The sequence below is a fragment of the Musca autumnalis genome, unplaced genomic scaffold (genome assembly GCF_047663935.1).
Source record: "Musca autumnalis isolate F117 unplaced genomic scaffold, ASM4766393v1 scaffold_1, whole genome shotgun sequence".
In the NCBI taxonomy this organism is placed as follows: Eukaryota; Metazoa; Arthropoda; class Insecta; order Diptera; family Muscidae; genus Musca; species Musca autumnalis.
This window is the reverse complement of record NW_027411644.1, coordinates 281,437,249-281,451,665: the sequence shown is the minus strand read 5'-3', so window position 1 is coordinate 281,451,665 and position 14,417 is coordinate 281,437,249. Positions and strand designations below refer to the sequence as shown.

Sequence of the window (14,417 nt, the reverse complement as noted above, 5' to 3'; positions counted from 1 at the left end):
GACTTTGACAACATAAACATACTAGACAAAGAGAAAGTGGAGAATAAGCGATATACGTTGGAGAGTTTGAGAATACAACAGAAAATGGATCGTGCAATAAACAGAAAGGAAGATAAAGATAACACCAACGCGATTTACACTTTGGCAATATTCTAATCGTGTTTAAACATCTGTGATTAGTAGTAATAAGGAACTCTGTGATATTTTAACTTAATTTTGGATTATTTTTGCATTTATACAATTAATTGTTTGTGTTGTTTTTATTATTAACCGCAATTATTAATATTTAAATGTAAACCTGACGAGAAATTACTTGTAAGTACCCATTGTTCTTATTACTAAAGAAACAGATAATGAAAAATACGAAAACTAATTATTGCATGTATGTATATTTATGTCGTTGCCAGATCAAATAAAAACTTATCCCTGAAGAAGTTGGAAAAAACCCAACGAAACGTCGGATAGAATAATGAAATAAGTAATTTTTATTTATTTTTCATTGACAATAAAAGGACCTTATAGCCCGATAAGACTGAAGTCTTAAAATATTAGTAAAAAAGTAAGTATTTATTAAAATCGGGACACATAACCATGAATGTATTTATTTGTATGTATTTGTGTAAATTTTACTTTATAATGAATATGAATATTATTTATATTTTTTATAATTTCATTAGTTTAAATAAAATTTTTGGAATAATTAATGTTTTGTTTATTTTTGGAATAACAACAGTGTTCTCTTTATTTGTGTTTGTTTTGTTTTCTTTGCCATTTTCATTAACATTTTCCATTAACCTTATCAATTTGTTTATAGAGTATTTTTTTGTTAATACATATGTTTTAAATCTCTTTTTTTAAATGTTTTGGAGTATCCTCTTTGTTAGCATCCTTTTGCATATATTGTCATTGTATTTTCATATAGTGTCTCATGTTGGAGTATTAATTATAATTGTAATTTTATATGTATATGTATGTATAATGTTCTTGTTCTTGTAGTATATAAGTTAATATATATGTATGTATATAATATTTGTATGTATCATGTATATAATGTATAAATCCATTTCATTTGTTGTTTTTGTTTTGAATATTTTTTCATTGTTATAAGTTAATAATATTTTGGATTAACATTTGTCTTAAAAGAGTTTAGAGGGGAGGAGAATAAGTAAGTAGGTAATGATGACTGACATTGTGTCTTAAAAAACAAAAACAATTAGGCTATGAAATAATTTATCTAAATTTTGTTGTTGTATGTATTTCCGTTTACATGTTTCCATTTGATTTGTGCGCAATTGTGAAATGCGTCGTGCTTCGAGTGCGTGCGTTTGTGTCTACGAGAGAGCGGGGAAATCTGTTCTCTCCTTTGCAGGGATCTTTGTTTAATAGAACTAAATATCAACAATTTATTTATAACTTTTTTAACTTGGTGACATTTTAACAATAATACGCTTACAATTGAAAGTGCGCATAGCGGGTTTTGTCTTAACCCAAACAAAGGAACAATTTAAATCTATAAACAAGAAACGCAGAGTTGAGTATGAGTGTCTAGTAGTATGCTGCATAGTTAGTTGTTGTTCTTGGTGATTCTAAAATATCGGGAATTTTATTTTCGTATGAAACCAGGAAACTTTAGAGGCGTTATCTAGGTTTACCAGCAGCTGCAGCAGGGCCAAAGCACATTTCATAGTTTCTCTTTTGAGGTTAGGGTTTTTAGAGATATATCCCTGTTTCTTTCAGCAAATCAAAACTGTAGATGATGAATAATTGTCACTTTCTTATGGTGGTTAATGATGGTGGTATTTGTTTAACACTAACTCTAATTAACTGTTTTGTTTTTTTTTTTAGGTTTAACTATATTCGTGTTGTTGTTGCTGTTACATTTATTTTAAATCCAAATCATCATCATCGGTATCCTGATTTTTAGTATTTCTCCAACTTGAATATGATGATGCATTCACACTGCTGTTGCTGCCAATGGATTTCTTGCTATCACCAAAATCACTGAAGCCTGCATTTTGTATGCCTTCATAGATTTTATATGGTGCAGCTCCACCACCAACTCCACTACTCGAATGACGATCCGATGTTACACTCATACTTTTGGATGAACCAAAACGATCAGTTTTATAACTGGATGTTGCTGTTGTGGATGTACCAAAAATCAAATCAGCATCTGACAGCGAACCGCCACCGGAACGTGCAAATTTACTACCACCAATATAGGGTGGCATATTACTGCTATCCCCGAATATTATATCCAAATCCGATACTTTATTTTGTGAACCTATTTGTGTTGTGAGAATCAGAAAAAGAAAACGAAAAAAAAGACAAATGTTATGGTTAGTATTCAGCTGGTGGGTTGGGTGTAGGTAGATAGGTGGGGAGTTTTCATGCATTTTTGCAGCCATCTGCTTAGAGGGTGTTTTATTAGTTATTTATGGTGTTGGGTATTTTTTTGTGCAAGTAGGCCTTTGATTTTACACTTAACAGCGGCGTAGTATTAGCTGGTGCTTAGCGTAGATGAGGTGAGGTGAACAATGATAACAATATTTATGAAATGAAGATAAGATATAAAAAGAAAAAATCACAAGGTTAATAGTACATTGAATCACAGCAAATAAATGAGGCATGACAAGTCAAAAAGTGTCAATCGGCTGCCGACAGATATATACCCTCAGCCAATGCGAAGTGAAACTTTCACCTAATTAGGACCAAATTGGTTGCCCCATTCAAGTGATATCGTCCTAGCATTTTAGTGACATTTTTAAATATTGTGGAGAAGTACCGGAATTTGTGGACCGGTATTGCCCCATGAAACTAAGTTTGGATAGAACATGACGAAGACCAAATGTTGAACCAAAACGGTTGAACAGTTCGAGAGTTATCGTGCTCTCCGACAGCCACATATGGTGACATAGGGATTTTTTACAACTTTTGGGCTGTTTTCCTAACAAATATGGACTTGCCCCTGAAAAACTTTTACCGTCGTAATGGAGGTAGCGAATGCAAATAGCTTCAACAAAAATCAAAGTGATTCGAGAGCAGTTCTTAAAGTGAACTTATTCGAAATTGTGTGTGAGAGGTACCAGAAGGAATAGACAAATATAGTCCATATTCGACCCTGATCTATATCCGGTAGATATATTAGGATGTGCAAAGTATGGATTACATCGGTCACTCCCTTCAAGAGTTATCGTGCGCACAATTTTCCGAACATTTTTGAACTTTTGTGGGGGAGGTGCATGAAGGAGTGGACCGATATGGCTTATCTTCGAATTTAAACTATGTTTGGACAAAATATTACGAAGGCCAAATTTTGGACCGAATCGGCAGATCCGTTCGAGAGTTATCTTGCCCTCTATCCACTACACACGGTGTTATAGGGGCTTTTTGCATCTTTCAGGTTATTTTCTCAGGAAGTATGGACTTGCCCCTGGTGAAACTTGTACTTGTCGTATGGGGGGCAATGAATACAAGTTGTTGCAACAAAAATCAAAGCGATGCGAGAGCAGGTCCTAATCTGAACTTATCCGAAATTTTGTGTTGGAGGTACCCGAAGGAGTGGATAGATTGAGTTCATTTTGGAACCTCATCTAAGATTAGTAGAAATTTCACGATGTGCAAAGTATGGGTCAAATCGGCTACTTCCTTCAAGAGTTATCGTGCGCACAAATTTTCCGAACATTTTCGAACGTTTGTGGGGGAGGTACCGGAAGAAGTAGTCCATCTTCGAACTTAAACTAAGTTTGGACAAAATAATGCGAAAGCCAAATTTTGGAACGAATCACTTGATCCGTTCGAGAGTTTTCGTGCGCTCCAGCCAGACGTACAAACAGACGTGGATATACCCTCGTTAGCATAAATGCTAAGGGTATAAAAAGGTTTTGGGGCTTGCAAATATAAATTCTTCGACATAAGTGTCATTGTCCCCATCGATGAGCAGGCAAAATATATTATAAGAACGGCTAGAACGGTGTCACGGAGCTCTTGGAGCAACTTTAAATGGAAGGTGCTTACACCTGGAAAGTTTTTGAGGATTCTGAAACTAAAATGTCAATAGATGAGAAAAATAGAAAAATCGCCGGAGCGCTTTTCAAATAAATCGGACTCCAGTTGACATTTTTAGAGTCTTTTTTGGGATTTCACGATTTAGCTTGGAAACCGAAAGTCCTATCGAAATGGGACTAAAGAAAATGTTGTAGCTGAAACTTCCCCAGAGAATTGACTGTTATGATTTGTTCATTGGTTTTACCATTTTTGAGATACATCTATAGGTGTTCAGGGTGACGTAGGGGATGGAAGATACCAAGGAATGGTCCTGACCGGCTTTAACATGGCAAAGCCCATGATTTATTTTGGTCCCTCTTTCATCTCAAGTGGACACTGACCTCCCCGTGGTGTCACCTGGGGAACTGCATTTAACACCCGTTAAAGGTAGTGAGCTAACATGTACCGCGCGTTCACCCATAAGAACGTTAAAAACTTGGTTTTGGGCGTCGGGTTAGTAACCCTCCCCTAGAAACAACCTACTATGAAAAAAACGAAAGAAAAGAAAAACAAACCCCTCTAAAGTTTACGAGCCCCGCAAACGTTTTAAGGACCATGATCTGCGAATCTGCTCCTGGAATGTTCGCACTCTTTATAGAGAAGGTGCAGTTTACGCATTGGCAGATGTACTTGAAAAGTACAAGGCCGACATAACTGCCATACAGGAAATACGGTGGATTGGGAAAGGCGTCACAACAAAACCTAAAGGTGACGCACTGTATTATAGCTGCCATGGCACAAAACATCTGTTTGGTTTCGGATTTGTAGTTGGTAGGAGGTTATAACATCTGGTCTCCAGCTTCACCCCAGTGAATGAAAGACTTGCTTCAATTCGAATAAAAGCTAAATTCTTCAACATCAGCTTTATTTGCGCTCATGCTCCCACTGAAGACAAGGACGAACAGACCAAAGATATATTTTACGAGCGCTTAGAAGAAACTTATGACCGTTGCCCTGCCCATGACATTAAAATCATTCTAGGCGATTTTAATGCCAAAATTGGAAAGGAGAATATCTTTGGCCCAACAGTCGGAAAATTCAGTCTCCACAGTGAAACATCTGACAATGGTATGAGGCTGATAGACTTTGCAGCTGCAAAAAACAAGGTAGTTAGCTGTACCAGATTTAAGCATCTCGATATTCATAAGGGCACCTGGCTGTCGCCAGATCAAAGAACAACAAATCAAATTGATCCCGTTGTGATAGATGGAAGATATGCATCGAGCGTGACCGATATAATCCATCTTCGAACTTAAACTAAGTTTGGACAAAATATTGCGATATCCAACTTTTGGACCAAATAGGATCATCCGTTCGAGAGTTATCGTGTGCTCCAGCCAGCCAGACAGACAGACGGTCGGACATGGCTAAATCAACTCCAAATTGTCTGAAACACATTTCGTCCAAACATACTTGGGGTCTAAAACCATTATTTCGATGAGGCACATTTTGCCCGTATGAAAGGGTATATACCCTCGTTAGCATAAATGCTGAGGGTATAAAAAACTTTAAACTTTACATGTTCCAAATTTTTTGTGGGAGATACCCTAAGAAGTGGTACGATGTACGTTCCATATTTGGACGTAATCCGTCAAGGAAAAGAATACAAAGTCAAAATTTCGATTAAAAAAAAAATGTGCCGTTTATTGACCATTAATCGGTCAAAACAATTTTAAGGTAACAATTTTAAGTTCCCAAAAAGTGGACCGACCTTCCCAATTTTTTGCTCTCGACATTGTCAGTGAACTATAAGTATTTATACCAAAATTCATCTGACAAGGCCAACTCCTTTTATATTTGGCCATCGTTTATTTGAACTTGCGACATAGTGCAGCGTTTTTTTGAGGTTATGCGCCATTATCTCGGGAACTATGGACTTGCCCTTGAAAAAAATTGCAATGACGTAATGGGGGCCGCACGAACATCCTGTTACAAAAAATTTCATAACGATTCGTGAGGTGTCACTAAACTGCACTTATTTCAAATTTTGTGTGGGAGGTATCTGAAGGAGTGGACCGATATAATCCATATTCGAATTAATTCGATTAATTTGGTTCAATTCGGTTACTCCCTTCGAGAGTCATCGTGCGCACAAGTTTTGCGACAATTTTCGAACATTTGTGGGGGAGGTACCTGAAGGAGTGGACCTATATGGCCCATCTTCGAACTTAAATCAAATCTGGACAAAATATTTCGATACCCAAAATTTGAACCGAATCGATTGATCCGTTCGAGAGTTATCGTGCGCACCAGCCAGCCAGACAGACAGACGGACGGACATTGCTAGATCTACTCAAAATTGTCTGAAACGGATATCGTCCAAACATACTTGGGGTCTAAAACCATTATTTCGATGAGGCACATTTTTGGTGGTATCAAAGTGTATATACCCTCTTTAGCCTAAAGGCTGAAGGTATAATTAAATGTGGAGAATAACGTTAGTATCTCTCTAAAAGAAATTTCGATCTGTCGACAACTTGTGCACAGGTTACTAGTGTAGGGTATCACAGGGTCGGCCCAGACAAACTATAGACTTTTGTTCCTTTTTTATTGAAACATTCAGGTCCCTACTCTTCTTATTGTTTTTGTACGGTCCCAGTCTGAGATATACTCTGTCGCCAAAGCTGACAGATAATTTTTCTTTTTTTAAGAAGTTGTTAGAACATTCGTTATTCCACTCTTAAAGATTGTAATCTTGGTAATCATTTTTATGTTTCCAAAACATTCGACAATTAGAAATTCAAACCTCATCTCGATTTCACACATCGGATAGTATCCGTTTCACACAATAACTGTTTGTTAAACACATTATTATTTTTAGTGCACGAAGCATTTTTGAATATTGAATTACCACCATCTTTCATCATCTCTTGAGAAACCTTTTGATTTAATTGATTGTTTTATCAATGAATGATAATAATTGGAGGAATAATTATCCAATACCCACTGACATAAAATTCATACCTCCAAATAATGGTAATTTCAGACAATTGATATTCCTCAATTCATTTCGTTGTTGTACATGCAGTGATTCCGTACTTGAATATTAACATCAGATAAAACTAAAAAAAGTTTGAATTAAACAAAAAGAAAAAGATGAAACACACAAATTAGAGGTGCAGCGCGTGTGCAAAGATTTGAATGATTATAGCCGTGAGATAAGATTTTAACATTTAGAAGAAGAAAAAAAAACATGAAATTAAACGAATGAAATAAAGTGGCAATACATGAATGTACTTTAATGAATATGATGATTAGATGATAGACACTTAGAGGTAGGTAGTTCCAGGCTAAATTGTTGATTCCATAAATTTCGTTTGTTAATAGCTGCGCTGTGGTTGTCATAAATTAGGTAGTTTATAGATATCAAGTGTTAAAGGAGTTATGTGAAATAAATTTGAATACAGAAGACTTTGACAACAGCAGAAGAAGATTTGAAAGTATTTGCAATATTGTGGCTTCCATGTTTAGTATTGAGAATAGCAAATATAATTTATTTAAGCTCTTATATTAAATACAATAACTATTAATCACACATAGTGACTTGCTTGTCATTAGGTTCATATCAACTTTGATTTTAATGATAAGAAACTAAAATCAATGTTTTTGAAAATACAAAGCGTAATCCCGCTACACATTTTTTAAAAACAGCTTCTGATATTCCATTGAAAAACCCACCACAATTTGTATTACTCAGAAAATTCAGAAGCTAATTGAAATTGTATGTTATTGTAGTTGAATTTATACGAAAAAAGCGGTGCAATCGTGTTCATTCATTTGATTTTCTTGTTGTTGCTGTTTGTTGATTATTTTGCTGTTTTTGTTTTGTAGCTTGCGGTGAATAACACATCAATGTACATTGCAATAGCGGTTTTTTTAATTGTTGATGATGAAGACTTGGGCTAAAAGTAATTTGTTTTTCCAAACATTCCAAAAGTAGGTATTTAAAAATTCACTCCACGTTCGTTCATTTAAAATTGGAGCAGTAAAATTTCAATACGTAAGAATATCGAACGCCAAGTTATTCTATGAAGGTGGAGAATCCCAAACAAATTCTTATCGTCATCTGCTATTCAAACACGATAAATTGAATACAATTTAAACAATTGGAACTTGGAGTTATCTATGAATGTAAAAAAAGAGTAGACTGAAGAATGTGCGAGTTATTCAGTGACTCATCAAAGACTAGACGTAATTTCAGAGGCTAGAATAAATTCAGCACAACTGTTATTGAACAAATTAATAACGTTTAATTTTGATGTTTTTGATAAACAAATATCGCTCACATTTGTTTCTGTAGCCGAAAGGCATTCTTTCGATTTTATCTATGACGATCGTTTTATAACAAGTAGGAAAAGCGTTAAGTTCAGTCGGGTTATGGTAGAAATGTTTCTTAGCCTCTGGAAACACAAAATACAAACTTACAACCGATTCTTTGGTCAAATGGGTCTAATACATTCAAAATATATTAAAATGACGCGTACTTTATATGGGGCGTTATATGGGGGCTATACCAAAACGTGGACCTATATAAACCAACTTTGGTAGGAATGTTTTTGGCCTCTGGAGGCACAAAATACAAAGCTACAACCAATTCGGTGGTAAAATGGGACAAATATCTTAAACATTCCTTAAAATGACGACGCGTCACGCGTCATTTTGTATGGGGCTATACGAAAGCGTGGACCTACATAGCCCGCTTTCAAGACCAAAAGTCCTACGTACAAATAATAGATTTTCCCAAAATTTCATCCACCTACGTCAATCCGTTCGGACGCTAGAGTGATTTCCATGGCTATATCGATGTAGAATTGCACGCTGATCAAGAATATATATAGTCTGTGGGGTCTACAATGATTATTTCGAGTAGTTACAAACGTAGTTACAAACTTAATATACCCCCATCCTATGGTGGAGGGTATAAAAATGTGTTCAATCAGGTGGTAATTTTATATGGGTGTTATATCAAAGTGTGGACCCATGTAGACAATTTTTGGTGGAAAGGTTTTGTGACTTGAGGGAACATAAAATGTCAAATTACGGCTAGTTCCGTCAAACAATGTAGCTAAAACCCTCAAAATAACGAAAACTAGGAGATTCTGTTATATGGGGGCTGCCAAGCAAAATCCCAGCAAAATTTGAAGGAAGGGGTTCCATGCGATGACGTGATTTCATAGAATCTTTTGCATTGGTTCAAACGAAGTCGTGAAAGATCCGATCTTTTCATTAGCATTTGAACCAATGCAAAGGATGTCGTGAAAGATCGGATCGATGATGAATTTTGCGTTTTTATTTATACACATTTTTCTAAATATATAAGATTAATTATTTACAATAGGGTTGATGTTGCCCCAGACTCGCAAAGTCAATGCAAAGGGTTGGTGAAAACAAAGACATAAATACAACAAGATAAGACATTTTCTTGCTATCATTCTTCAGTGAATGGCTTTTGAATTTAACATAATGTTATATTACGATATGGTGATATAACATTTTTTTCTTTTATACATTTTTACGTATTTAACCGAATTTACCGATCCAATTGACATAGAATTATTCTTGAATAGATCCTTGAATTCATAAATTTCGTTTCTGATACCATTACATGAAATGTTCCTCCTTGAATAGATCCTTGAATTCATAAATTTCGTTTCTGATACCATTACATGAAATGTTCCTTCTTGGTTGCGATTTTGAATTAACTGCAACCTGTTAAGGGTAATGTTTCTATACAAAGTTTCGTAAAAATTTTTTTGTTGCATGCATTTTGTCTAGTCTTAGTTGTATTTATGTTTTTGGTGAAAATGACATGCCAAAGCATTGGTGAAAATGGTATCTCAAAGCTTTGGTGTAAATGACATGCTTTGGATCCAAAAATGAATAGCATCTTTTGGGGTCCACGCTCATATAAAATTCATCGATGAAGATGCTAAAAAGATGACATGCCGGATCACTTTCACCCATGATTGAATGACATCTTTGACATCGAACATTTTGCTGGGCTGTTACATGGACCTATACATAAACATGGATCTATGTTGACAGTTTTTGTCTGGAGTCGTGTTGTGTTCGTTTAAAAATTTTAGCTAAAACCCTCATAATGTTTACCAAAAATCGGGATTTACCGTTATATGGGGACTATACCTAAAAATTGACCTACATATGTTGAGAGTTTTGGGTGGAGTAGTGTTGTGACCGCTAGGTCCCTTTACCCGGATTTGCCGACGGGCAAACTAATAGAGCAATTTTCGTCATTTTCCTAACAAGCGTTATTGTGACTGATTATTTTGCAAAACTGAAAAAAACAAGTAAAAAAGTATCAGTCGGCTTTGCCGACAGAGATATACCCTCAGCCTGTGTGAATGGAAATACTTTTTTCCAAAAAAAAGAAAGATAAGGCTTTTTTTATCACACTAGCCTACAAAAAATATAATATAGCTATATTCGGTTCGAGCCCTATACCCACTACATATGGTGCCATAGGACTTTTTTACATCTTTCGGGTTGTTTCCTCAAGAAGTATGGACTTGCCCCTGAAAAAACTTTTACTGCCGTAATTGAGGCACCGAATGCAAGTTGCTTCAACAAACATCAACGTGATTCGAGAGCGGGTCTTAAAGTGTACTTATCCGAAATTTTGTGTGACAGGTACCCGAAGTCGACAAATATAGTCCATATTCGAACTTGATCTATATCTGGTAGATATTTTAGAATGTGTAAAGTATGGACCAAATCGATCACACTCATCAAGAGTTATCGTGTGCACAATTTTTCCGAACATTTTTGAACTTTTATGGGGGAGCTACTTGAAGGAGTGGACCGATATGGCTTATCTTCGAATTTAAACTAAGTTTGCACAAAATATTACAAAGCCCAAATTGTGGACCGAATCGGCAGATCCGTTCGAGAGTTGTCTTGAGCTCCAACCACTACACACAGTGTCAAAGGGCTTTTTTAACCTTTCAGGCTATTTTCTCAGGAAGTATGGACTTGCCCCTGATAATACTTATACCGTTATATGGAAGGGGGCAGTGAATACAAGTTGCTACAACAAAAATCAAAGCGATTCGTGAACAGCTCCTAAATTGAACTTTTCCGAAATTTTGTGTGGGAGGTACCCGAAGGAGTGGACCAATTGAGTCCATATTGGAACCTCATCTAAGTATGGTAGAAGTTTCCTTCAAGAGTTGTCGTGCGCACACATTTTCCGAACATTTCCGAACTTTTGTGGGGGAGGTACCGGAAGGAGTGGACTGCTATAACCCATCTTCGAACTTAAACTAAGTTTGGACAAAATATTTCGAAAGCTAAATTTTGGACCAAATCGGTTCATCCGTTCGAGAGTTATCGTGCGCACCAGCCAGCAAGACAGACTGACGGACGGACATTGCTTAATCAACTCCAAATTGTCTGAAACACATTTCGTCCAAACATACTTGGGGTCTATAACCTTTATTTCGATGAGGCACATTTTGCCCGTATGAAAGTGTATATACCCTCGTTAGCATAAATGCTGAGGGTATAAATATTATCTAACTTGGATTTTAAGGCCGTGCAAACGACAAATATAGTTTTATTATGATTTGGGGGCATAGTCATTAGAGAATTGACCAAATCACCATCAACATTTTTTTTAAAACAATTCGGGGTAAAATTTCCTGACCACATGCTGAAATAATAACATCGATGTCTTCCAGATTTTGCTTCACTATTTTCACTGACGTATCAAGCCGTCAGTGAGAAGAGCAAATCAAGATATGTTACAATAACGCAAGTGCAATATCATCGCTATCTGAAACAGAGGAATAACAATTTCGAAGAAACTCAGCTTCAACATTTAATAATGGAAGCGATACATGTTTAAAATGCGCTTCATCGACTTCAGGATCATCATCTATAATGTAATTAGGAGAGCTTCTATAAAAGTTTCTGGCCTAATAATGAAAACGCGAATATTTATCATCAAAAATAGTTTTGTTGTTTTCTGAAATATTCAACATCATGATTCAAGCACTTTTCCCACTCTGGATGAGTGGAAACATGGTTTTTGAATTCTCCAACAGCATCTTCTGGCGACGAAAATTGTTGACCATAAAGTCGAAAATGCGTTGGTTTGAATCGATGTGTGAGAGCTTTTTTGAGCGATTTTCAAATTGTGGAGGATCCAATGAGAGTAAAACTATTTTACGAACAGGTGTTCATGCAATATCGAAGGTATAAAAAATTACCAAGGATGCCTCTATCTCACAGGACGATTTACCATTATTAGTTCTTGCACGGCATCTTTGTTCTGGGACAACGGCCATTTTTGGACGACATTGGACTGTACTGCCTAGGGCAGAAGCTTATCTAGTAGCCCTCGTGTTCACACCTTCGGCGGGTACAATTGCGATGTCATAAGAATCGTACAAAATCTGTTCAAATCTTTCTTCTAAGTTCTCTATTATCTCATTTAGTGTTAAAAACCTGTAAACAAATATTTTTATTTTTTACACAAAAGTGCCGAACGTACTACATTTAGTACGCTAGAAAATATGTCAACTAAAATCACATATAATTAGTTATATAATATTATGAATTTTCTACCAGACTTGGATGATGTTCCAATAAGGACTCAATCGGTCCAGTCATTCGGGTAACTCCCACACAAAATTTCGGAAAAGTTCAGTTTAGGACCTGTTATCTAATCGCTTTGATTTTTGCTGTAACAACTTGTATTCACAGCCCCCCATGCGACGGTACAAGTTTCATCAGGGGCAATTCCATACTTCCTGAGAAAATGGCGTGAAAGGTGCAAATAAGAAACCCCTATGACACCGTGTGTGGTGGTTGGAGCGCAAGACAACTCTTGAACGGATCTGCCGATTCAGTCCAAAATTTGGTCTTCGTAATATTTTGTCCAAACTTTGTTTAAATTCGAAAAAAAACTATATCGGTCCACTCCTTCAGGTACCTACCCTACAAGAGGGAGTGGCCGATTTGGTCCATACTGTACACTTCTTTATATATCTACCAGGTTTAGATCAGGTTCGAATATGGACTATATTTGTTCACTCCTTCGGGTACCTCCCACACAAAATTTCGGATAAGTTCACTTTAAGACCTGTTCTCGAATTACTTTGATTCGCTGCCTCAATTACGACGGCAAAAGTTTTTTCCGGGGCAAGTCCATACTTCTTGAGAAAACAGCCCGAAGGGTGTAAAACACCCCTATGGCAGCACGATAACTCTCGAACTGATCAACCGACTTGGTCCAAAATTTGGCCACCGTCACATTTTTACCAAACTTAGTTTCAGTTCGAAGAAGGGCAATATCGGTCCACAACTTCAGGTATTATCCCAACCCCCCCCCCCCCCCAATATTTAAACAAATTTAATAAAATGATATGTCCGATATCTCTGGTACGGGGCAACCAGTTTGGCCCAAGCTGTGGATCTCCTAATATTTTGTCCAAATTTAGTTTTACTTCTAAAATGGCCCATATCGGTCCTCTCCTTAGAGTACCTCCGCCACAAAAATTCACAATTTGTATCTAGGTGCAGTTTAGGGTCTGTTCGAAGATCAAAATTTTGCGGAGGAGGTACTTAAAGGAATGTGAAACTTATTTTGTGAAACTTTTCGACAGATATCGCGTCCACTAGTCATTTCAGTGGGTCATCGTATTATTTTTGGACCAGTATGCCAGGAAGCATGGAGTTGTCCACGGAAAACATAATATCGCTGCAAACAGGACCAGAACGAATAGCATCGGTATACATGAACTTTAGTCCTAATCCTACATTCGTACTGTCCGTAAATGAAAGTTTCAATTCACATAGGCTGAGGGTATATCTCTATCGGCAAAGCCGAATGATACTTTTTTTACTTGTTTTTCACAATTTTCGACTTGGTACATCGATGAAATTAAATCTTTGTATGACGAAGAAGTACCGTCCTACAGCACTTTGAAAAACCGGTTTAATGAATTCAATCGTGGCCGATGCTCGCTCAAGAACGAGCGAGGTCGTTGTGCCAGAGAACATTGATGCCGTGCATGGACTGATAATGCATTCCTTCCAGCAGAATACATTTGATATTTTATGAACACCTGGTCGTAAAAAGGTTTGTTCTCGTTGGGTCCGCAAAATTTGACTATTGCTTAAAAAAGGCTCTTGTCGCGGTGCTTTAAAAGACGTTTATGAGATCGGCACAGGTGACGAAGCATGAATCTATGCATATAAGCCCGAAACAGAACATTAATCAACCGTGTGGGTGGCTCCCAAGACGAGCCAAAACCAAAGAAAGTTGTTTGTTGAAGAAGCATTACATTCGGCAAAAATGGCCATGTGATTGTCATCCGCTTGAGCATCGTACAACGGTAAATTCTGAG

General features: G+C 36.7%; 1 protein-coding gene across 1 annotated transcript in view; it reads right to left on the bottom strand.

Annotated features, from left to right (window-relative positions):
* Window positions 1-706: 706 nt before the first annotated feature.
* Syn (synapsin) overlaps window positions 707-14,417 on the bottom strand; it is a 135,770-nt gene continuing 122,059 nt past the window's right edge. The window contains 1 exon segment of the mRNA XM_073961373.1: window positions 707-2,284. Coding sequence (XP_073817474.1) covers window positions 1,881-2,284 — 404 coding nt within the window. The 3' untranslated portion in view covers window positions 707-1,880.